This window comes from Heterocephalus glaber, unplaced genomic scaffold (assembly GCF_053883595.1).
Source record: "Heterocephalus glaber isolate CG9 unplaced genomic scaffold, H.glaber_assembly_v1.0 deba00000347, whole genome shotgun sequence".
Classification (NCBI taxonomy): Eukaryota; Metazoa; Chordata; class Mammalia; order Rodentia; family Bathyergidae; genus Heterocephalus; species Heterocephalus glaber.
The window spans coordinates 41,532,196-41,557,243 of NW_028258143.1; the positions used below are offsets into that span (position 1 = coordinate 41,532,196).

The 25,048-nt window shown below is 33.8% G+C and overlaps 1 protein-coding gene and 1 pseudogene across 4 annotated transcripts in view; one reads left to right on the top strand and one right to left on the bottom strand.

The window, feature by feature from the left end:
* Window positions 1–25,048, top strand: part of Psmd14 (proteasome 26S subunit, non-ATPase 14) — a 92,830-nt gene that overhangs the window by 6,824 nt on the left and 60,958 nt on the right. For 2 of the 4 annotated variants that reach the window (XM_004835871.4, XM_021265657.2), the window contains exons 2-4: window positions 379–500; window positions 1,444–1,477; window positions 2,810–2,861. In XM_004835871.4, coding sequence (XP_004835928.1) covers window positions 2,814–2,861 — 48 coding nt within the window. In that variant the 5' untranslated portion in view covers window positions 379–500; window positions 1,444–1,477; window positions 2,810–2,813. The remainder of the gene's footprint in view (window positions 1–378; window positions 501–1,443; window positions 1,478–2,809; window positions 2,862–25,048) is intronic. The other 2 variants (XM_013076154.3, XM_004835872.4) reach the window with 1 other exon arrangement.
* Window positions 11,342–11,455, bottom strand: LOC147829927 (U2 spliceosomal RNA; annotated as a pseudogene).

Here is a 25,048-nt window from a genome sequence, read left to right on the forward strand (position 1 = left end):
GTTTAAAAATACAAGTAAATTTTGTTTTTTGCAAGGCTTCCAGAAAGACTAAAAGTCATAAAATGTCAGTCCTCAAAGTTAGTACTCGAAAATGAAATCTATAGACAGAATTTGGATATAGGATTAGTAACAATGCTCTGTAGCTGCCTGGGATGATAAATTATTCTGTACTCTCAGGAATATCGATTTTAAGACTAAGGATATAGTTCAGTGGTAAAAGTGCTTACCTAGCATGTCTAAGGTGCAGTACCTCCCACCCCACCCCAAAATCAATTTTGATTTCCATTTCATTTTTAGAAATTTTGTTCTTAAGATTTTGGTATTAAAATGTACTCCTTAATTCTCAAAATAATTGTATCTCATTTATTCATTTTTTAGGAGACGAAAAAATACTTGGAAAAATTATACTTGCCAGAATTAGCAAGAGTTTGAGTTACGAAGAAATTTGTTAACTTGACAAATTGAAGCTTAACGCCTTAAGAGTTACAGTTACTGAACAGGTAAGGTTTAAGAATGTATTTTACAGGCCGGGGATTTAGCTCAGTGGTTTCGCCGCCTGCTGCGCAAGCGCGAGGACCCAAGTTCGATCCCCAGTACCAAAAAAAAAAAGAATGTATTTTACTTTTAAGTATGATAAATACTATGAAAATGTATTATTTTTAACAGTCATTAGATTATAAATATGTGTGATAGATAACCACATTTTTAAAAGTAGTGTGATTTAGAATATTTATCACTATATTCCAAATGTTAGTATTTTTATTCAATGTGGTCATCTTATCTTAAATGTTTTTAATTTGTTAAATATTTTTTCCTGTTTGCTGAGACATCTAGTTTTACTAAAAACACAAATTTGACCTGCCAGATTTTCTTTCCCTCTGCTCCCCACATTGCTCATGTATATTCACAGCATCTGGAGTCAGTGTAAAGTCATCAGAAACAACACAGAGGGAATAGATAAACTGAACACAGCTGGGAATTGGCTTTGGCCTAAAATACGTACATATATATTCTATATTGTTTTTTCTTGTTGGTTCTGTATGTTTGTATGCATGTAATGTTCCAGGAGAGAGTTTTTTCTTTAATAATATATTCTAATGTCTTTAATATTTAAAAATATGCAGGATTTTTTTCAGTCTGCAGCCTTTTAAAAGTGCTGCCTATTGAATCCCATATTTGAGTTGAGGAATTTTAATGAGAATGTGATGGAGATTTTATTTGTAAATGTTATTAGGGGATGAATTAAGTTTGTAAAGTGGAAATTTTATCTGGACTATCACATTTTCATGCCTTTTCCTTTTTAAAAATGAATTTATCTCTTGTGAATTTCATAAAAGTTGAGTGAAACAAGCCAGGCACAAGAAGTATATGATTCTGTTTTTGTAAAATTTAAAAACAGCAAAACGATCCATGTTGTTAAAAGTTGGAATTCTACCTTTGCAGATTACTAGAGTGGAAAGGGGCTTGCAAGGCTGAGGTATGGATAATACTTTCTTTCTTTATCTAGGTAATGGTTATTCCATGTGTTCACTTTGTGAAGAATTCATGGCTGTTATTATTTTTACATCTTTATGTATGGATTTGAATAGTTTGCAGTATTATTATGGTTAAATATTAGGATTAAATTATTACTGATTCAACAAAGATGATTGGGTAGAAATAAAATGATCATAAGTACATTATTGAGTTTTAGTTTGTATAGCAGTTCTAACTAGTAAAGTAGACAAATGACTGATCCATTAGCATTTAATTTAGAATATAATTGAAGGCAATACCATTTTTCTAAAACATACTTCAAAGAGAAATTTTAAGGCACAGTAGCTATTTTTAAGTGGAAAAAATGTTTTGTTTCCATTTCTTAAGAATTTATTTGTACTTCTGTTATTCTTTATTTTTATTTAGCATTATTTGTTGTTGCAGTGCTGAGGATCAAATCCAGGGTGATTTTAATAATTTGATTACTTTTTGTATATTTGAGGCTAAATAAATATGCTTGCTGTATCTTTATTTCTTCTCTGAGTATCTCATTCTTACAGTAGCAAATATTGAAAATAAATCAGATTAGTATTTCAAAGTTAATTGTCTTTATATTGATTAACTCTGAAATTGTAATTGAGAATAGCAGCTTGGTGCTGTTCTTGGTGAAGAAGATATATATATCAACAGTATCTGAAATAACACAAAATATCTGGTTAGATTCTAAAACACTATCTTAATGCATTTAATGTTTACTCTATAGTATTTCTTTTAGTATAACGAGTTCATTTTTAAAAAGCCTTTGATGCTAATTCAGAGATCTATAATCTGCTCACAATGTCTTTCACATGTAGTTTTGATGATAACTGACAAGTTGTAAGTTAATTAGCACAGAACTTACTAATGAGGATGTTAAAATTTAATTTAAAAGTGAGGATTTTTATTTGTTCACTCTGGACAAATTGAAGGAAATTCAATCATACATATGATAAGCATTTCAGGCATTTTTTCCTCATTCAGGTACTATATTAGATAACAATAAGCAAATATAATTAACTTAATGATAGCAAAGTTTTGAAAGTATGCTAAGATTGCTTGTCTTTAAAACTGGGGATAACCCAAAACCAAAGCAGTAAAATAAGGTCTGTTAATTAGCATGGAAGACAGCTTCTTGAATTAATATGTGGTGTTAATTAACAGGAAGTCTGATGTTGTGTTGTAATTACCACCAATATTTTTGACATACTGAGTGACTGAAGGTGAATTATATAGATAGCAATTGAGTAAACACTTTTGTACTTAGGAACATTTTTCCTTTGTTTCTGTTTTCTAGAAATATGGACAGACTTCTTAGACTTGGAGGAGGTATGCCTGGACTGGGCCAGGTTAGTATCTAGACTCTTGAGTATTTCTTTGTGCATAAACTATGGGTTTTTCTCTATTAAAAGAGAAAGCAATCACTGCAAAGAAAATCACCTAATAGATAACCTTATGGTAAGATTCTTACCTTATTGCCAATTGTTGTATTGCAACACCAAATAACATATGGAAAACATTTTTCATTATATTAATTTGCTTTTCTCTTGGGAATGAGATTTTTTTGTTTGCTTGATTAAAATTTTGGAATGTGAAATTATAAACTTGCCCTTTTGAAAAATAGAACTCAAAACATCTTATTTCTTTTTTTTTGGTACTGGGGATCAAACTTGGGTCCTTGCGCTTGCGAGGCAGACGGCGGAACCACTGAGCTAAATCCCCAGCCCAGAACATCTTATTTCTAAGTTTACAGCATAAACTTTAGATGTGACACATGAAAAAGTAAACATGACATCTCTGCTAGATTAAAAAAACTGACCCATAGATTTTTTTTGTACATGCTGTCTTAAGTCTAATAAATTCCTGCTAGTAATTGTGTTTATAAGCAGTATTTCTTCTTTAAATTTGATGTATATATGGTTTCTTTTACATTTTTATTAAAATTAAAAAAGGCTTCAATTTTTTGTTTATTTTGTGCCATGCTATTGGCAAATGGCCTCTGTCCTCTCTGCTTTCAACTAAGGAATTTCTGCCTTGGGCTGGGGATTTAGCTCAGCAGCACCATGCCTGCTTCGCAAGTGCATTGATCCCTGGTACAAAAAAAAAAAAAAAAAAAGAATTTCTGCCTCTTATAAGTTCTCATTATCTTTCTGGTTACACATTTACTCAGTAGTAAGAAAAATGGTGATTATGTATTGTTTCCTGAATCTTTTATGTAGTATATTGTTTTATGACTAAGTATTAGAAATGTGTTTTGTTTTATGAGACAAGGCCTTGTAGTATAATTCAGGCTGGGTTTGAATTCATTTTGTACGGTAGACTAGCTTTGAACCCACAGTGATCTTCCAGCCTTAGCCTCCCAAGTGCCAGGATTACAGGGGTGTGCTGTGCTTGGCTAGACTTTTATAGTGTTTTATGTAATTCACCTTTATAGCCCTTTTACCTACCAGCCTTCCCTCATTTCTATGTCACTATCAACAACTTTGTCTTCCTTCATTTATAGTAAGCTGTATTTACACTAAAAACCACAACTTTGTTTGAGACTTAATGAAATTTTCTATATTTTAGAACTATTTTTACAAGAATCTTTGATTAGATCTGTCACGGTATATAATAATTCCTTTTAGAAAGATGAAATCTTTTCATGATTCTGTGTTGTGTACTTGAATAGACTTTAATTATTTTAAAAATTTTTTTCAATTTTGAATATTTTTTATGTTTCTTTGCTCTCCATGGCTTCTTCTTGATTCTTCATTTTATAATATCTGTTTAAGGGGCTGGGGATTTAGCTCAGTGGTTCCAGCGCCTGCCTTGCAAGGGCAAGGTCCTGAGTTCGATCCCCGGTACCAAAAAAAAAAAAAAATCTGTTTAATCCATTCTCTGGCATGTAAAAATGTCAAATGTGAACTAAGGTTGTATGTAGATACTGCAACCTGCAAATTATAGGTAAAGACTAAGATTCTTTTTATTTATTTATTTATTTATTTATTTGCTGATTTATTTTGTTTGTTTGTTTGTTTTTGTGACAGGGTTCTTGTTATATTGCCCAGACTGGTCTTGAACTCCTGGGCTCATGTATTCCTACCCCTTCAGCCTCCCAGGAATGGTGCTACAAGAATAGGCCACCATGCCTGGCCTTAGTTGCATCATAGTTAAATACCAAAAAAACTTTACTTAAGCATGAGATAAATTATATACCCACCTTGTAAATCTATGCTGGAAAATTTCAAGGCATGAAATATTGACTACAAGTTATGTTGTGTCTCAGTGACTACTGTAAACCTTTATATTAAGTGGAAAACTAAATGTTCAGTAATTTCTCATTGATTCTGATTATATTAATTGGCCGTTGTGTGCTCAGTTTGTAGTCTTTGAAACTTAAAAATATGTTGTTTAAGAACCTAAGTTCTTTCATATATGTATTTTAACTCCCCAGTTAGATGACAAACTGTCAAAGTAATAACTTGTAGAATTCTTATCTTGTGGCATCTCACTTATCAAATAGTAGGTGATTAGGTGATCAGAAATATTTTCTGTAAAATTTGCTCTTAGTTCTAGGACTAACTTGACAAATTCAGTATTATTTTTGGAACATGAAATAGTGTATTATTTCTGAATAAGTATATTATATTTAATAAGAAGTCTTTTTTTTTCTTTTGCAGTGCTGGGAATTTCACACATGCTAGGCAAGTGCTCTACCAGTGAGCTACACCTTTGGCCCCATAAGAAATCAAAGATCTTTGAATTGATAGTAGCTATCTTTTCATTAGCTAAGGTATAGTGAACAGTAGTAGTAGAGAAAAAGATACAAGTTGGTCTGTTCCTTCAAAAATCAGTGGGAAATGTTACTGTTTCATTGTTTAATGGAAAAGGTGGGTTCCCTCACAAATATAGCCAAGTTACTTGCTGATAAGTAGTTTTGCAGGTTGCCCTTTTAGAAAAACATGGGACTAGGCTGGGGATTTAGCTCAGTGGTTTGACCACCTGCCTCGAAAGCACAAGGACCCAAGTTTGATCCCCGGTACCAAAAAACAACAACAACAACAACAAAAAACATGGGACTAATAGGACCAGAACAGGTTAAGGGCCTCATATAATTTCTTTCTTTTTTTTTTTTTTTTTTCCCGGTACTGGTGATTGAACTTGGGTCCTTGCGCTTGCAAGGCAGGCGGCAAAACCACTGAGCTAAATCTCCGGCCGCTCATAATTTCTTGAGAGTTCTTGGTGGTTATTTAACCTTAAGAGTTGAATAGTCTTTTGTCCCCTTTCAAGAGTTGTTTTCCTTGATTAAAGTGTAAGAAGCATGGATATTTTATGAGTGATTGGGCCTTTTTAAATCATTATCTATAATAATAGGCTAACTTTGATGAGTGAAATGTCCAAGACTCTTTTCAGAGCATTGTTTAACAGCTGCTACTTAATTGACTTACACGCATTTTGTGTCACTCCCAATTGAGTACATTTCTGATGGTAACCAGGAGTTGGTATCAAACTTCATAAGTTAAAGGCTTAGTTTTCTCTACTACATTGCTCTTACTTTAGATGCCAGCTGTAGTTCAGATATCTCCAGGATGCTCTCACTTTTGACTGACTGGCTGGTTTTTGAAAGTCACTCTAACTCCCTCAGGTTCAGTAATCTACAATTTAACTCAAAGAAAGTACTACACTTATGATAACAGTTTTATTATCACAGATACAGATACAGGTCAGGAGAATCAGCCAGTGAAGAGACACATGGCAAAATCTGGGAAAAATGCAGAGCTTTTGTACCTTCTTCTCATGGAATTAGGATGTGTCTCCCTCTGCACATCAGTAAATTCCAGCTGCTTCAGTGGAGCCATAGTATCCAGAGTTTTTATTGGGACTTCATTACAGAAGGCTGTGATTGAGCCCAGTCTTTGGGTCCCATTCCCTCCTCTGAAATGGACCTGCCTGAAAGTCCCAAACCTTAAATCATATGTTGGTCTTTGTGGTGACCAGCTCCCACCTAGAAACCTTGGGGCTCAGGCAGAGTCACTCATTAACATAACAAATATTATAAGGGTTTTGAGGCTTTGAGCCAGTAATCACGAATAAAGACCACACAACTTTTGTTTTCAGTCTTGACTCTTATTTATATGGAAATAATTCAACATTTCATTAATTTTCTGGGCATTCTTATTTATATTTTATTTATTATAACTCCCAAGTCCTGACACACTGTAGATGTTGTGTATATTAAGTAATAACCAGGTTTTTGGTTTCTTTCTGTAGGTGCTGGGGTAGAAATGTTTCAGTTATTTGTTTTAGGTTTTGGTCTGATGTTTTGATGGATTAATTTAATACAGCAGTAGAAAAAATTACTGGAAAAAGAAATAAAACCATTTTCATGGATAAGAAATCTTAGTGTCACATACCAGTCCTTTCCAATTACAAAAATACCTAAATGTTTATTTGTGGCCAGATGTGTGATGCAACATTAAGCAACAGGGAAAATGAATGAACTAGATTATGTATAACAATATGCATAACAAACCATATAAACATATTAAGAAAAAATTTGCAACATGGAGGCATTAGTATAAATCTTAAAAACTCAAAAGTTACACTCTTTTCAATGGTACATAACTTTTTATTTTATTTATTTTATGCAGTGCTGAGGCTTGAACCCAGGGCCTCATGCATTCTAGGCAAGTACTGTACCACTTACTATATCCTTAGTCTTTTTACTTTATTTTGAGACAGGGTCTCACTGCCCAGACTGACCTCAAATATTTGTTCCCTGGAGTATCCAGGATTCCAAGTGTGTACCACCATGCCAAGCAGCATGTAGTGCTTGAGTAAAAGTATTATAGGTTCCATAGAAGCACTGTCCCTTACACCTTTCTGCAGTGATACAAACATTGTATATCTGCAGTAATACAGTAGCTGTTAGCCAAGTGTCTATTAAGCACTTGAAATGTGATTAGATCAGCTTAGCTGAATTTTCTATTTTATATAACCCACATGTACCTATTGACTCTATGAGATAAACCTAGTGCAGTGATGGTGAACCTTTTAGAGCTTTCTATGATACAAGTAGCCCAGTGCAGCATGCATGGCATGGGTTCACCACCACTGACCTAGTGTAACTGGGGGAGGGAGAGGAGAAAAAGGGGATGAAAAAAGGAATTAAGGTTTGTTATGTACATATACCAACTCCACACAGGGCATGTAAACATTATGTATTATGTATACTAATAAAAATTTAAAAAAATAGAAAATAAAAAAACTCGATTAAAATTTTAAAAAATTTGAAATAGGCAATGTAGCTAGTGGCTCTTATATTTCACAGTATAGGCCTAGATGACCCACACCAAATTCATAAGAGGGGAGGGAGTCAAAAGGAACTTCACCTTCATATATAATGTTCTCTTTTTAATGCACAAAATAAAACATAAATTATAGACACTAAGTAACATTAAATGATGTTTTTTTAGTAGTATTTTAAAAACAACCAATTAAAGCCAAATCAAATTTATTTGAATTTGCTTTTCAGCACTTTTTCTCATGCCTTACCTAAGTATTCCATATTTCCTATGTCTTGGATTTGAATGGGAAAATGCTAGAAAGGTTGTAGAGACTAGGTTTTGCCAGGCCCTATGAAAGATTCTCTTTTGAGTAAGTTGGGAAGCCATTAGAGATTGTTGGGCAAAGGAATTTTCTTATTAGCCTTAACATTTCTAAAGAACCTGGATACTCTGGAGATGAGAAGTAGGAAGTGAAGAATGAGCACAGACAAATAGCTACTACACTAACATTTTAAAGTAAGTTAGATTAATGTGTCATATTTTTATCAACTAAAATTCTGCTGTGGCATGACCTGCTGTAGATTATTGTATATGATTATTATACTATACCTGTTACATTTTAAATAGAAGCTTTAATTTTGCTATAAGGATTGATGATCAGAATGAAAGTGATCTGGGCTTTACAAAAGGCTACTGTGAGTTATTTTTATTCCTTGAGTTCTGTAGCCTAGTTATATTGCCAGTGTTTATATACTGATAGATGCTTCTGTTTACTTTTCTTAAACTTTTTCTTAAAGTATCTGATGTGATCTTTTGTGTATTTCTAGACAGTTAGATTATTTTGGCCATTTTCCCTTAAATTTTATAGGGAAGGGGTCAAGAACTTTTGATAGTTTTATTTCTTTGCTTCACTACAAATGATAGTGATTTTGCTTTAAAAACAAACCAAAAATACAAACTGCCTTTAATGGTTTTTCATTTGGTACTCTTATCTAAGCAATAGGTTATTTAAAAAAATACAGTACTAATTATTCTATTAATATATTTGGCCTGATATTTCTCCTGTAGAAAATTAAGAAAAAATGGAGTTAAAAGTAAGCTCATTAGAGCATAGTCTTTCTAGTGATCATTGTAGTGTAATTCTTCTAAATAGTTATTAAACTGAAAAATGTTCTTTTGAGAAGCCTCATTGGCTCTTGAGGATTATCAAGTATAAGTAAAATTCTTGGTGGGGGCATTGTAGTTAATCTGTACCATTTTACTTGAAACTGTAGTTGTGACATCTTTCAAGAGAAGCTTGTGGATGTTAAATTTTTTTTTTTTGGTACCGGGGATCGAACTCTGGTCCTTGTGCTTGCGCAGCAGGCGGCAAAACCACTGAGCTAAATCCCCGGCCCAAATTTTTATTTTGATATGAAATTACAATACATTTTTTTGAGTTAAAACAAGTGGGGATATATTTTCAATTGCAGTGAAACTGTCCTCAAGAATTAATCATATTCTTATGAAGTAAGACAAAATCAAAATTATGAAGAAAAATAAAATGGTTAAGGTTTTAAATTTGAAGTCAAGGATACAATGAATTTATGACATCTGATTATGTTTTTGGTAGAAAGAATATATGGGATGAAAGAGAAGATACATCTGTTTAATATAAGAAACTAAGTCATTGCAATATAATCTTTTTTTTTTTTTTTTTTTTTTTTTGGTACCAGGTATCGAACTCGGGTCCTTGCGCTTGCGCAGCAGGCGGCGAAACCACTGGGGTAAATCCCCAGCCCTAATATAATCTTAATATTCCAAATGCATGGGATGTTATCAACCTAAAACATCCAGTCTGTGTCTTTTCTGTCTACCACCAGCATTGTTTTATATGTTTGATTTACTGGTTAGGTTTCTGATTCAGCACACTGATTTTGGGTTTTATGTCTTAAAGTTATGCAACATAAGTTCTAATTTTTGAGTTCATAGCATCATTAGACAGTTACAGTATCTTGATATTATACCCATGTAGAACCTAGGTATGTTGGAAGGTAGTTCTGACCCACCACACACAATCAGAGTTGTTCTTCGTGAAATATTGTTTGGCATATATGCCCTGGAAGATGCTACCAGAGCTGGGCAGTTGTCTCCATGGGGCAGCCTCCTATTGCTGCTTTCCAAAGCAGTGATTTCATAGGCTGTTCCCTCTAGAAGAGTGAAGTACCATGAAGGACACAATGGGAAGGCTGAGGGTCCATAAAAAGTAAATTAATGATGATAGTTTACTTTTCTTTTGCTCCTTGTCTGTACATTCCCCTTCTTTTTACTGGAATACATTTTTACCTGCCCATGGTAGCTCCTTGTTAATTAGTTCTTTATCCCCAGATGTAATATCAGAGCTTGAGTAACTAGAAGCAAAATGCTTATCAAAATATATAATAGAGGGTCTGGGATTTAGCTCAGTGGTTCCACTGCCTGTCTCGCAAGTTCAAGGTCCTGAGTTCTATCCCTGGTAAACCCCACCCAAATATATTAGAGCTGAAGTAGCTTAGTGGTACTTAACTAGCATGTGCCATTTCCTGGGATTGATCCCTAGCACTGCCTCCCACTCCCAAATACAGAGTAAGAAAACCTAGTTTTAGAATAGTGCCTTGTTCTCTTTTATAGAGAGGAGAAATTTCTTTTCTCCATGGGAAACTATTTATTTCATTAACTAGAATATTTCTGTTACCATAGTGTAGCTATATTACTATAGGGATATGATTTTGATTTTACTTTAGTATGCATCTGGTTCCATTATTTCTGGTTACCATTCCCTTCCTGTTTGCAGACTTTAGTTACTATACACATTTCCTAATCTCTAGTTACTATGAGGTCTTTGAATATTTTATAGTCCAGTTTTTCTATAAGCCTCCAGCTTCGTGCTCGCTTCGGCAGCACGTGTACTATAAGCCTCCAGCTTGGAGGCTTTCTGTTTGAAATGCTATGAAAATGTTACTATCATAAGATAGCTAGGTATTCTGAATAGGGAATGTCATTGTTAATGGGATCTAGAGCAAATATATGGATCTATAAAGAGACTCCACATTTTAAAAATTGTATCAGGTTTTCTTTTTAGAATTTATAGAAATAGGGTAGGAGTAGAGGAGAGGCAGTAGACTAATGCTAAATACCTTTTATGTTCTGATGTGAGATGTTTTAGTGTTTAGTCTTCTTGTTTAATTCTTACAGTAATCCTACGTAGGTAGGGATAATTATTTCCATACTATAGAATTGAATCATGGAACTAACAAGAAATAGAGCTAGAAACACAAGTCTTTTTGATGCCAAATCCTTTTCGCTTCAGGTAGATAAACCCTAGGGTTGTCACTGGATACTTGCTTCATAAATTAATAAGATATAGTCTTGTAATTTTTATTTCAAAATGCAGATGAAGAGTAAGATGTTTGCTTTTAAAGTTTTTAGGGAATTGAAAATATTTAAAATGGTTATTCATACATGAAATGCTTGGTCCATATTCTTACATGATATGGTTATTCTTACATGTTTTACTCTACATTCTTACTCATGGAGTGAGTAAATATTTCATCTTATTTCTTGTGTTAATATATATTATGACATATTGATAAAGGTAGAGGTTACAAACAGTACAACTTTTACACTTGATCTTAGCCAAAAGGCTGAGAAGCGATAAATAGTACAACTTTTAAAAGAAGCATTTCTGACTCCTTTGCTTACAACATTTTTCTTACCATTCAAAATCAGATTACTATGCTAAACTAATTGCCAAAATATGTTGTTTCACTAAAAAAATTATTTTGGGAAAGAAGCTTTTCTTATTAAGCTAATTTCAGTGACCTGTCTTGTTGTACCTTGACTTCTAATCATGAAAAAAAGAGATACAGAGAGCTGTTTTATTTGAATAATAGACTTGCCAATTAGCCATCAAGTGCTTCCATCTGTGAAATTGTTGATCAGATGGGTTAGCTGGGATGTTTCCAGACTAGGGCATCATAAATGGCACTTGAAAACTGTCACTTTGATGATGAGGTTTCAAGTATTACACTGCTTGATGCTGTGGAACCATTTTTTTCCTTTTGCAGTACCATGTTTTTTTAGAACATACTGATCCCATTTATGAATTCTGTGGCATCGAGAGAACTTGGGAGACATGCCACTGATGTGAAGTTCCGCTTAATCTGCTTCCCTGGCCTGTGCTAGGTTTAAACCAGAGAGGTAACAGCTTCTTTCATGGCCTTCATAGTAGTGTTGGTTGGTGATCTGACTGGCACAGGCAAACAGTGCTCATTGCCTGTGTGCCTGGAGCTGGCATGCTTTAGCAAGTTTCTTTGCACTTTCCTATTGATACAGACTCACTCCTTTATATAAATGTATACTAGCCTAAGGCCACATAAGTGTTGAGAGTTTTAAAATTTTTATTAGTACATGTTTGCAATATATATAGTGTTTACATTCATCATGGGGTGTTGGTACATGTACGTAACACATCTTGATTCTACTTTCCCTTCCATCTCACCACCCTTCCCCCTGCATCCCTTGGTCTTCTAATTGTAGCATTTGTATGAGATGATTTTGGCATCTGTTCTACAGGATTTAAATTACTTACTGATAATTATTGTTTTAAAATTTGTTTATTAATAACCTAGAAATACAAATTTCTGTAAGTAACTGGTATATTTTTCCTCACTCTCATATCTTCCTTACTTGGCCTTATACAGTATGTTATAGGAAGTTTTCCTAGTAAATTGACTTCTGTAAATGACTGTGTGATTAGATGTTAGAGTCTCTGAATAATTCTGTGGTAGAACTGTACTGTACTTTTGTTTGCATAAATCCACATTCTTGAAATTTGGGCAGGCTTTTTGGTCACCAGTCTGGGGACAAATTTGTGGCCCTTGTCACTTTGGAGATATTAGCCTGGCCTTCTGCCTGCACTGGCACAGGACTGTGGCCTGCCAAACTCACTCTGAAAGGCCCTATGTATTGGATAATGGTAAAAACACTTTTGAGCTAGGCTAGATCTAAACAGGGGCTGAGATCCATGGAAGAAGAAGAGAGGATGAAAATGTCTAACTCTGTAGGAAAGGAGATAGTTTAGGGTCTTGTTTTCCAAATTAGATTTTCATGTGTTAATATCATCTCCTGGCTCTTTAACCTCTCCAAGTGGACAGTGTATTAATGAGAGAAAAGTATTAATTTAAATGTAATTTGGAGTATCTGGGTACTGTGTCTTTTGTTCTCCAAGATTTGGGTGTTACTCACTTTCAGCAAAAGTATCCAGGAGTAAATAGATAATATTCATTAAGCAGTGAGTTTCCTTTTACAAGTGAGGAAATTGAGGCATGTAACTTGTTATTTTATTTTTATTTTTATTTTTGTAGTGCTCATTAAGAAGTTCTGTATAACATTTGAAAAAAATGTGACTTCAGAACCGAACTGAAAGTCTGTGTTCCTTTTAAGTGCTCCTCTGCAGAGAATTAAATGGAAGTATAAGAAGAGCAATGGATGTGACAGTGTGACCTGTGCTTTCCCCCCAAGAAGAATGGGACATTCCCCATGTGCCTGTGACCACTGTCATTCTCATGCTTTCTAAGTGTATATATTTTTTTCCCTTTTGCCTTAATTCCTCAGAAGCAGAAACTGTGTAATATTTTAATTGGTGTCCCAAATAGTATTGTGAATAGATTACTGCTTAATGAAGTACAGATAGTGGTCAGCAGTATTTCTAGGAAGTTTCAGAGATAATTTTTTGGCCCACAGTTTCTACTATGCCATAGAACCTGTTTTTCATGCTTTTAATTAGCATAAATCGGGAGAGCTGTTGTGTTGTGAGAGTCAAGGTATTTTTAAATTTTTTTTGGTTTTGTTTTTTTTTTTTTTTGGTACCGGGGATCGAACACAGGACCTTACGCTTTTGAGGCAGGCAGCAGAACTACTGAGACAACTCCTCAGCCCTGATGGAACTTTCTATGAGGGTAGAAGTATCTGGCTGCCTAGCATAGTAGCCAGTACCCACATGTGGATCAAGTTTTTGAAAAATGGCTGATATGACTAAAGAACTAAATGTTTAAATTTTATTTAATTTCAAGGTTTGATCTGTAGCATACAAAAATTTATTTAATTAAAATAAGTTTAATAGCCTTAGTGGCCAGTGGCTACTGTATTAAATATGTATAGTGTGTATCCTGGAAATTATTCTATCTCAATGCTGGCTTGCTCTTCTATTTAAAGAATGAACTATAATTTAACCATTCCTCTATTGTTAAACACTTCCATTTTCCCCTATCTTTTGATTTACAGTGTTAAGATAAACATTTCTTTGACAGCACTATTCTTGTGCATATTTTCGTAGGGTACATTCATAGAAGTGGAATTACAGTGTTTGATCAGAATAGGTTTAGCCTGATGTAGAAACAATACAGGTTTGCATTGAATTTAGGATTCACCACTTTTACATTGGTCATGTTGAACATGCTAATTAATGACCTTGAGCTTGAGCTTCCTCTTTTATAAACTAGGCATTATAGTGGGCTGGGGATGTAGCTCAGTGGCACTGCACCTGCCTGGCCAGCCCAAGGTCCTGAGTTCAATCCTCGGTACCAAAAAAAAGGCACTATAGCATCTTCTTTGTAGTATTGTTATTGAAATAATATGTGTAAAAGATCTCTCAAATGGTGCTAGGAGCTCAAATTAAGAATGGTAGATAATGATAGCTTTACTGTTACTTTTTTTATTATTATTATTATTTTTTTTTTTATTTCTTTTTGTACTGGGGATCAAACTCGGGTCCTTGCGCTTATGAGGCAGGCGGTGGAACCACTGAGCTAAATCCCCAGCCTGATAATGCTTATTTGAAATAAAACCCTTCGGATTATATTGAAGAATTAAACTTTGCAATTTGATTCCTTGACCACTGTGATTTTTATACTATATTCTTAACTCAGTGGCAACTATTAACTCATTTTAAATTTTCCTTGACTTTCTTCATAAATATTAAAGTCATTTGTTAACACTTTGTACTGTCATATGAGTGGATAACTTTAAAAATAACTTATTCAGGAGTTATGTAGAGAAAAATTAGATAATTTCAACCAAAAATTTTACAAATTTACAGATTAAGAATTAGTTTCAAGGCCGGGGATTTAGCTCAGTGGTTTTGCCGCCTGCTGCACAAGCGCAAGGACCCGAGTTCGATCCCCGGTACCAAAAAAAAAAATAAAATAAAAGAATTAGTTTCAAGTTTGTGTAAGAGCAAGAAAGAGGTATGCTCTGCTTTTTTCTTCTCATCTTTTAAATATGAGTAAATATTTATATATGAAACTCAGCTAAGGAAATAACAAAGTATTAAACTTTTCTATCTAAATTTAGTATTTCTAAGGCATATTTATTATGGTGAAATTAAAATTGCTACTTTATGGCAGACACTAGTAATCTAAATATTAAAGATTTGTTAGAAGTAGTAGGAGGAATAACAGTTATGTGCCGGGCTATATACCAAATATATTCCATATTTTATCTCATTTATTTTCATATTAACCGGTACCTTGTGGTATAATTAGCCTGATTCACAAGAAAAAGTGAGTCTTAGCATTAAGCAATAAAGATTCAACCTCAGATTTAGGCTGACTTCAAAATATCTAAACTCTTCAACAGTAATTTAGTTTGGAAGAGGTTTAACACATTCTCACTGGCTTGATTCATTGTTGGTACATGCATGACTGGCCTGTCAGGTGGCTTATACCACCGGATGGGACTGTCCTATGCCGCCGTATGGGACAGTCATCCATGTACCACCAGTTCAAGATAGTGGGAACATAACACATTCAAATCAGAGCCCCCTAGCAGTGAGACATATGCATTATAGCCTGATTATGAACATGTAATCAGGTTGTTGATAGACATTGTTAACTTCTTCATGCACTGAGCTTAAAAGAATTATGTGGTGCACATGGTCATTCTTAGTTCATACTGGTATTCTCATGGTTGCCAGTACAAGCAACTTTAAGCAGTAATATATTTTTCAAAGTATTTTATGTAAACAGTAAGGTACACTTGCAATAATTGAGATGATATACTGTAGCAGAAAGAGAATTGGACCATGGACCAGGAGATGTGGGTTTATTGCTGAATGTAACTCCTGGCTGTAGGATACCCAAATTATTTACTTTCCTACCTGTGTGTTTTACATTTACTGTCCTACCTGTGTGTTTTTAAAAATAAGATCATACCTCTCTGACTCCTTAATTGTTAGGAAGATCAAAATTGACAAGAATCTAAAAATGTTTTGTGATCTCCAAGCTCATAGCATTGTGGTGAGTTGTAGAACTTTGTTTAAGCATCCTTAAATTAGATTGCCTTTTTTGACCAGAATTTCTTTCAATTCATGGAACTATCTTTGGAACTTTAAGTTACAAGAATTGAAATTTTTCAAACTGTGGTTTGTACGTGAATGCAGATGTTATAATATAGTTACATTGTAGATAGAACCAAGAGATTTTTTTAAAATACAGAAAACTGCTCAAATTTTTAAAAATTGAGCATTTCTGAAGGAATGTGATTTTTAAAAATTTGTATTAGTAGGGCCGGGAATGTAGCTCAGTGGCGCCATGCCTGCCTGGCAAGCACAAGGTCCTGAGTTCAATCCCTGGTACCCCCCCAAATTTTTTTATTAGTACATATTTGCTGCACATATCAATATATTCATCATGGGAAGTTGGTACATGTACATAACACATCCTAATTCTTTTTAACCCTCCCCCCACTTCTTGGTCCACTTTCGTTTACAAAAGACATGTAACCCATTTCTATTTGCTGTCTTTATTTTGCTCTTTAATTTGCTTACACTTTGGGTTTCTCATATAAGAGAAACCATGTGATATTTAAGCTGTGTGTCTGATTTCATTCAACACTGTGGTCTCAAGGTGTATCCATTTTCCTCCAAATGACTTAAACATATCCTTCTTTATGACAGAGTGCAGTACTCCATTGTGTATAAAAAACATTTTCTTTATCCATTCTTCTGTTGATGAACATATAGGCTGCTTCCAAGATTTAGCTATTATGAATTGTGCTGCTAGAAACATGGATATGTATATATCACTGTACTATGACTTCTATAACTCTTTTGGGAAGATACTTGGAGGAAAATATCTGGATTGAATGGAATTTCTACTTTTACATTTTTTTAGGAATCTCCATACTGATTTCCATAATGGTTGTACCAGTTTACATTCCATCCAACTGTGTAGGAGGGTTCCTTTTTCTCCACAGCCTCACCAGCATTTGTTATTATTTGATTTTTTGATGATAACCATTCTTTCTGAAGTAAGATGGTATCTCAGTGTTCTTTTAATTTTTATTTCTCTGATGGCCAGAGACATTGAAGATTTTTTTGTTTGTACATCTGAAAAGTGTCTGTTCGTTTTCTCTGGTTCGCTGAGGAATGCTGCTTGTATTTTGATTGGGATTGTATTGAATATGTATATCAGTTTTGGAAGTATGGCCATTTGACAATATTGGTTCTACCTATCCATGAACAGGGGATATGTATCTTTCTATTTTTGATGTCTTCTTTGATCTATTTTTTAGAGTACTATAGTTTTTGTTACAAAGGCTATCACCTCCTTTGTTAATTCCTAAGTACTTAATTTTTCTTGATGCTATTATGAATGATATTTTTTCTAATTTTTCATTTGGTGGATTCATTATTGGTGTTCTAGAATGCTATTGATTTTTGTGTGTTGATTTTATATCTTGCTACCTTGCTGAGTTTATTAGTGGTTTATTAGCCTTGGTGGAATTTTTTGGGTCTTCTATGTAAGGAATCATGTTGTCTGCAAATAAGGATAGTTTGACTTCTTTTCCTATACATATCCTCTTTATAACTCTCACTTGCCTGATTGCTCTGTCTAAAGTTTCAAGAAATATATTGAACAGTAGTGTGATAATAGTCTTTCTAATATTGGAGGAAAAGCTTTCACTTTTCCCTCGTTTAATATATTGGCAGTAGATTTGTCATAAATGGCTTTTATCAGCTTGAGATTAAGTCCTTCTGCACCAATTTTCTTTAGGGTTTTTATTGTGAATGGATGTTTTCTTTGGCCAGAGACTTTTTCTGCATCTATTGAGATGACTGTGTGATTTTTTTACTTTGATTCTGTTTATGTGATGTATTACATTTACTGATTTGTGAATGTTGAACCATCCGTGCATTCCTGAGATGAAGCCAACTTGGTCATGATTGCACTGTTTGCCAGTACCATGTTGAGGATCTTTTCATCTATATTTATTATAGAGAAAGGCCTGTAGTTTTCTTTATCAGCTGTGTTCTTGTCTGGTTTTGGAATCAAGGTAATACTAACATCCAGAAATGAGTTTGACCATATTCCTTTCCTTTCAGTTTTATTAAAGAGCTTGAGCAATATTGACATTAAATCTTCTCTGAAGTTCTTATAGGATTCAGTGATGAATACATAGGGTCCTGGGCTTTTCTTAGTAGTTAGGTTTTTTATTACCACCTCCATTTTATTGCCTTTTACTGGATTATTCAGGGGTTTTGTATTTTTTTGGTTCAGTTTTGGTAATTCATATGTATCTAGGAATCTATCCATTTTTTCTGGATCCTCAAATTAAAGTTTGTAGAAGTAGTTACTAATAATATTCTTGATTTCAACTGTGTTCTTTGTAATTTTACTTTTTTTGTTTCTAATTGCGTTGATGTGAGTTGTTGCTTTGATATGGATCTTTTCTTTTTTTTGATAGGATTAACTAAGGGCTGGTCTATTTTGTTTATTCTTTCAAAGAAGCAGCTCTTAGAATCATTGATTCTTGGGCCAGTAATGTAGCTCACCAGTGCTGTGCCTGCCTGCCAAGCGCAAGGTCCTGAGTTCGATCCCTAGTACTTGGTGGTGAAAAAAAGAGAATCAGTGGGCCAAGGATTTAGCTCAGTGGTTCTGCCACCTGCCCCACAAGCACAAGGACCCGAGTTCGATCCCTGGTACCAAAAAAAAGAGAGAGAGAGAGAATCATTTGTTCCTTGTAATTTTTATTTTCAATTTATGTAATTTCTGCTCTGATCTTTATAATTTCCTTCCTTGTACTAGCTTTAGATTTGTATTCTTGTTTTTCTAAGAATTTGAAGTGTATCATTAGCTTATTTATTTGGGTTTGTTCTGTTTTTTTGATGTGGTCATTTATACCTATAAACTTCCCTCTTAGGACTGGTTTTATTATATTCCATAAGTTCTGGTATGATGTATGGCATTATTGTTTGATTTTAGGAACTAATTTCTTCCTTGATTTCTTCTGTGACCCATTGATACTCAAGAATGTATTACTTAGTTTTCAGATGTTTGCCTAATATCTGTGGTTCCTTTGGCAATTGGTTTCTAGTTTTATTGCATTATGATCTTATAATATAATGGGATCTTTTAGGCTCTGTTGTATTTATGTAAGCATGCTTTCTGGGCTACTATGGTCTGTTCTGGAGAATGCCTCATGTGATGCTTAGAAGTATATGTAGTCTGTTCTTGGGGAAACTCTGTAAATATCTATTAAGTTTCTTTCTTTTTTCTCCCTTCCTTCTTTCCTTCCTTCCTTCCTTCCTTCCTTCTCTTTCTCATTGGTCTATTTGTGATAGTGGGCTCCAGAGGTTCCCCACTAAAATTGTGTTGATGTTTATCTAATTCAGTAGTATTTGTTTTATGAAGTTGAATGTCCTTGGTACATATATATTTACATTTGTTATCCCTTCCTATTGAATTGTTCCCTTAACCAGTTTGTAGTACCTTCTTCTTTTTTTTTTTCTGGTACCAGGGATCAAACTCAGGACCTTGCACCTGTCAGGCAGGCAGGCAGGTGCACTCGATGCCACTGAGCTAAATCTCTGACGTGTAGTACCTTTTTGGTCTCTTCTGCTAAGTTTTGGCCTAAAGTCTGCTTTGTCTGAAAATACAGTGGCTACTCCTGACAGTTTTTCAGTTCTCCTTGAATGGAATATTGTTTTCCATCCTTTGATTTTTAGTATATGAATTGCTTTTTGAATTGTGTTTCTTGTATGTAGCATACTGTTGGGTTTTGTTTCTTGATCCAATCTGACTATATTCATTCCATTCCTTTTTTTTAATCATTGTTTGCTTGTCTCTAGGATATCCTTGAGAATTTTTTGGAGTGTTGATTTGGTGGTCATGAATTTATTTTGGTGCTCTTTGTCATGGGAAGACCTTATTTCTCCATCAGTTTTAAAAGCAATTTTTTCAGGATATATGTGAGTCTCAGTCAGATACTGTTTTCTTTTAGGGCTTGAAACATTTCACTCCAAGCTCTCCTGACCTTTAAGGTTTGTTTCGAGAAGTCTGGTGTAATTCTTAAGGATTTACCTTTAAAAGTGATTTTTTGCTTTTCTCTAATATCTTTTAAGATTCTGTCCTTCTGTTAGACTTCTGAGAGTTTGACTATGATGTGTCTTGGAGAAGTGTTTTTCTGATCCTGGATACCTGGGCTTCTGTATATCTCACTTAACTGTATATATTAAATTCTTTTCCCTTACTTGAAACATTTTCTATTATTTCTGTAAATAGGTTTTATATTCTGTTCATGATGTCAATTCTAGTTATCTAGCGGTTGTTGGATGCATTTTCCATGTTCTCTAATTGTTATTAAGGTATCTCTGAGTATATGGTCACCTGCATCAGCCCTGTTCTAGTTCTTATACACTGTTCTCACATTGGATATTTCTCCTGCTCATACTTTCAACAGAATTATTATCTCTGATTTCTGTTTGGTGTCTTTTCATATTCTAATACTAAGCTGGTTATACCATACAAATTACTATATTATATCTTCAATTCATGTATTATTTCCCTTATACGAATGCTACAGTGGTGTGGTTTATATCTTGCTTCTGGACCTTTGAATATTGTTGGAACTCTAAAATATATTTTAATTATTTTTGTCTATAGATAATCTATTTTTAATTGTAATAAGTATACATAACTCAAAATATATTATCTTAATCATTTTTCAGTAAGTAGTTTAATGACATTAAATACAGGCACATTATTGTACAACCATCACCACAATTCATCTGCATAATTTTTTCATAGTTGTAAACTGAAACATTGTATTCATTCAAAAACAATTCTCTTTCTACCTTCTCTCCTCTTGCTCCCATCCCTGGCAACTACTATTCTATTTCCTGTCTTAGAATCTGAAAATGCCATTTAAATTGTGTAAGTACATTCATACAGTATTTCTCCTTTTGTGACTAGGTTATTTTACTTAATGTTATATCTTCATCTATTTTGTAGTATGTGTCAGAATTTCATTCCTTTTTAAAGAAATACTCGTATTTGTATAGTGACTTGATTATCTATTCTTCCATTGATAGGTAGTTGGGTTTAGCTATTGTGAAAAATTGTGCTGTGAATGTTGGTGCAGAAATACCTCTTTTTTCAGTCTCTAATTTCAGTTCTTTTGGAGATACACTTAAAGTAGAATTGCTAGATCATATACTGTCTTAGTCAGTTAAATTACCATAAACTGGATGGTTCAAACTTTTTATTTCTTACAGTTCTAGAATCTGAAAGTTTGAGATCAGAGTGTCAGTGTGATTAGTTTCTGGTGTGGGCCCACTTTATCCTCACACGGCAGAAGGAAATAGCTCTCTAGGATTTCTTTTATGAGGACACCAATCCTATATATAAGGATTCCACCCTCACAACCTGATTACCTCTGTAAGGCCCATTAGGGTATAGGGTTTCAATGCATAAATTTAGGGCAAATGTCATAAATAATCATAAACTATGCTAAGTATTTTTAATTTGTTGAGTAACTGCTATACTGTTTAATCTCTTTAAAAGAGTTAGTGAAGGAAAAAGTCCTAATTATCCAAGTAGTTATTGTTTCCAGTGTTGCTCTTTCCTTTGTGTAGATGAGTACAAAGTTTCAGGTTAAAATATGTAAAAACATGTAATTTTATGCAATTATTGATGGTTCTGTTTATTTCCTGTGTTTTGGATTTGTGTGTTTTATTTTCTACTGCTATGCCTTCAAGTTCATTTTTTTCTTGTGCAAGGTTTAATTTTGTGTTAATTCCATCTAGTATATTTTTCATTTGGTAGCATTTTTTCTTCTAACAATTGACACTCCTAGAGATAAAGTTCAACTAGCCTTCTCTCTGTTCACTGTTTTATCCTGTTGCCACTAATATATTGTGGTTTTTATGTCGTTTGATTCGAGTGGGTTTTATATTTTCCACATCTCTGCTTAACATTTAGACAGTTTTAATAACTTTTTAATGTCTTTGCTAATTTTAACAACTATGTTACTTCTTGATTTCAGTGGATTGTTTTATCTTCTCACTGGGGATCATATTTTTTTTCCTCTTTAAATGGTAATTTTTTAGGGCTGGGGATTTAGCTCAGTGGTTGTGCTGCCTGCCTTGCAAGCACAAGGACCAGAGTTCAATCCCCGGTACCAAAAAAAAAAAAAAAAAAAGTAAGTTTTTATTAGATGTCTGATACTGTGAATTTTACCTTGTATATTGGCTATTTTTTATATTTGTTATGGGATGCAGTTGAGTTACTTGGAACTTTTTTTTTTGAGTCTTTCTAGTTTTGGTTTTACTATTTGTTGGTTGAAACTGGTACAGTGCCTTATTCAGGGCTCATTGTTCTCTGCTATTGAAGTACATATCTTCTGTCTGATCTGTGCCTTGTGAATTTTGAAATTTTCATTTGATGGTGGGAATAGTCAGTTTCCAGTATTGTAGGAGTTAGATATTTTCCCTCTAATCCTTTTGGGCAATTGCCTAGACTTTAGTAGTTTCCTATCACTAGTCCTATGAGTACTTAGCTGAGTACTAGTGATCTGAAGATCTCTAGAGTGTTTTCTCCTTTTGCAGCTATTCTATCTCTGGTATTCCATCAGATAACTTTGGCTGTTTAGGTCTTCCAGTAATTTCAGCTCCATCACCTCAGCTTAGTCCACTAGACTGCCTGGGTTCTTCTCTGTGGAAATTGTCTCATGGCAGTAAGCAAGGGTAGTAGTAGGGTCTACCTTGTTTCCCATTTCCCAGCGATCGTTGTCCTTTGTTGCCTGATCACAGTGGCCTCTTACCAACTATAGTTTCATATAGTTTTATTTTTATTCTTTTTGTTTTGTTTTGCCCATTTTTAATTTATTTCAGGTGGAATGGAAATTTAATCTCTGTTACTGTCTCAGATTTAAATAAGTATCCCTTTTATTTACTATTTAATGGGAAAATTTTGTTGAAATAGATATTCTGCACAGTTTTCTATTTGGACTTCAGAGAGCTTAGTTTTAAAATACAAATTACATTTTAAAATTTGCTCAAATTGAGTAGTTAAATGAGAATGCTTTTTTTTCTTCCTTAATATTCAGTGGTAGTGAATATTAAAGTGAGATTGAGACCTTGTATTGCTTTGAGTACTTGAAATTGGAAATATAGGGCAGGATTTCTTAAATAAGATAGAAAATACAAATAATAAAGGGATAGATTGATTTATTTTGACACTTAAAATTTATTTTCCTCTAAAATTGTCATAAAAAATAAGTAGTTAACATTTGTGGAGCACTTACTATATGCCAGGCATTCTTTGAATTCTAAGTATTTTAATATATTAAGTCATATAATCTTTACAACTCTATTGTTGGATTATTGTTGTAATCCTCATTTTTCAGGTTCATCTGAGGCATGAAGAAATAAAGGCTACTGATTGGAAAGATTTTCTAGCATATAATTGACAAAGCATTAGTTATCAGTATATATTTTGAGCTTCTATGAATCAACACCAAAAAAAGATACTCACTTAAATATAGCAAAAGACAAAGAAGAAAAAAATCATGTCATTTGCAGGAAAATGGATAGAACTAGAAACCATTATGTTAAGTGAAATTAGCCAGACTCAGAAAGTTAAGTATTTCATATCTCTTCTTATATGAGAATCTAAATAAATAAACAAACCAAAAAAGGAACAAATAAGTGAGAGATGACAGGAAACCAGGAGATAAACTTTGAGAGATGGGAAGGACATAAAACCAACTCCACCATTATGTAATATTAATCCATACTAGTAAAATGAAAAGATGAACAATAGGCAAAAGGTAAAAACATTGGAAGAGACACAAGTGTCCTGTAAGCATGTATAAGCCCGTGGTAGTATACAGCCACCTTGGAAAACATTTAGACGTAATTTTATAGTAATAAAGATCTGCCTACCCTACAACTGAATAAATCTTCTCCTAATTATATTCCCTAAAGAAAGTCTCCCTCAGGGATACTAAAACATTCATAACAACATTGTTTACAACAGAGTCTGGTAATCTTTTTCTTATGGGGATATATAGTAAATATTTTAGGCTTCTGAACCATGTGTCTCTCAATGAAAAATACACAGTCCACTCTGCTATTCATTGTAGTGCTAAAGCAGCCATCGTACAAAAATGAATGGACCTGTGTTCCAATAAAATTTTATTTTAAAGAACCAGTAAGTTGGTTTGCCCAGAGGCTATAGTTTTGAATTGCTATTTGGTAATATCAAAAAAAAGAAAAAAAAAAAGGAAGCAACCTGTCCAACAGTACAACAACATGTGTGTAATTGTGCTTAGCAGTAGAATTTTGTAAAATAGTGAAAATGAATGATTTTCGTGTTTCAGGATATTTAGTTCATAATAAAATACTGAAGTAGAAAGCAAAACACACTTTAGAAACATGCAACATAATACCATAATGCCTGTGTATAATTGTGTTGTAAAAGTATAAAGCAGTGGCAACCTGGGGGTTATGGAGTGAAGATGGAGTCAATGACGGGAAAAGGATACAAGTGCTTCAGTTCATCTGCTTTAGTGATACTTTATTTCATAAACTGGTTAGTGAGTTTATTATAGTATTCATTTTATTTTTAGTGTTTCTTAATATTTCATAATGAGTTTTAAAAGTAACAAAGCAAATTACATTAGAAAAAATATTCATTGTTCACTCTGGATGGATTTCACTTAGCTCATTGTTCTTTAATGCTCACATACCTACCTCATTGGCCTCTTTCATTGCTAGAGGCAGCTTTGTACTCTTGGGCCTGAGAAAGATCAGATCTCTTAAGTGAATGGCCCCTGTGCTCAATCTGCTGCCTAATTGGTTTGCTAGTTCCCTTTTCTCTAGTCTGTCATTTATTTTGTCTTTTGGGTATACTTACCCTTCTGCAAGAAGGGACCTAAAGTTCTAAATGGAGACCACACAAGTAAAG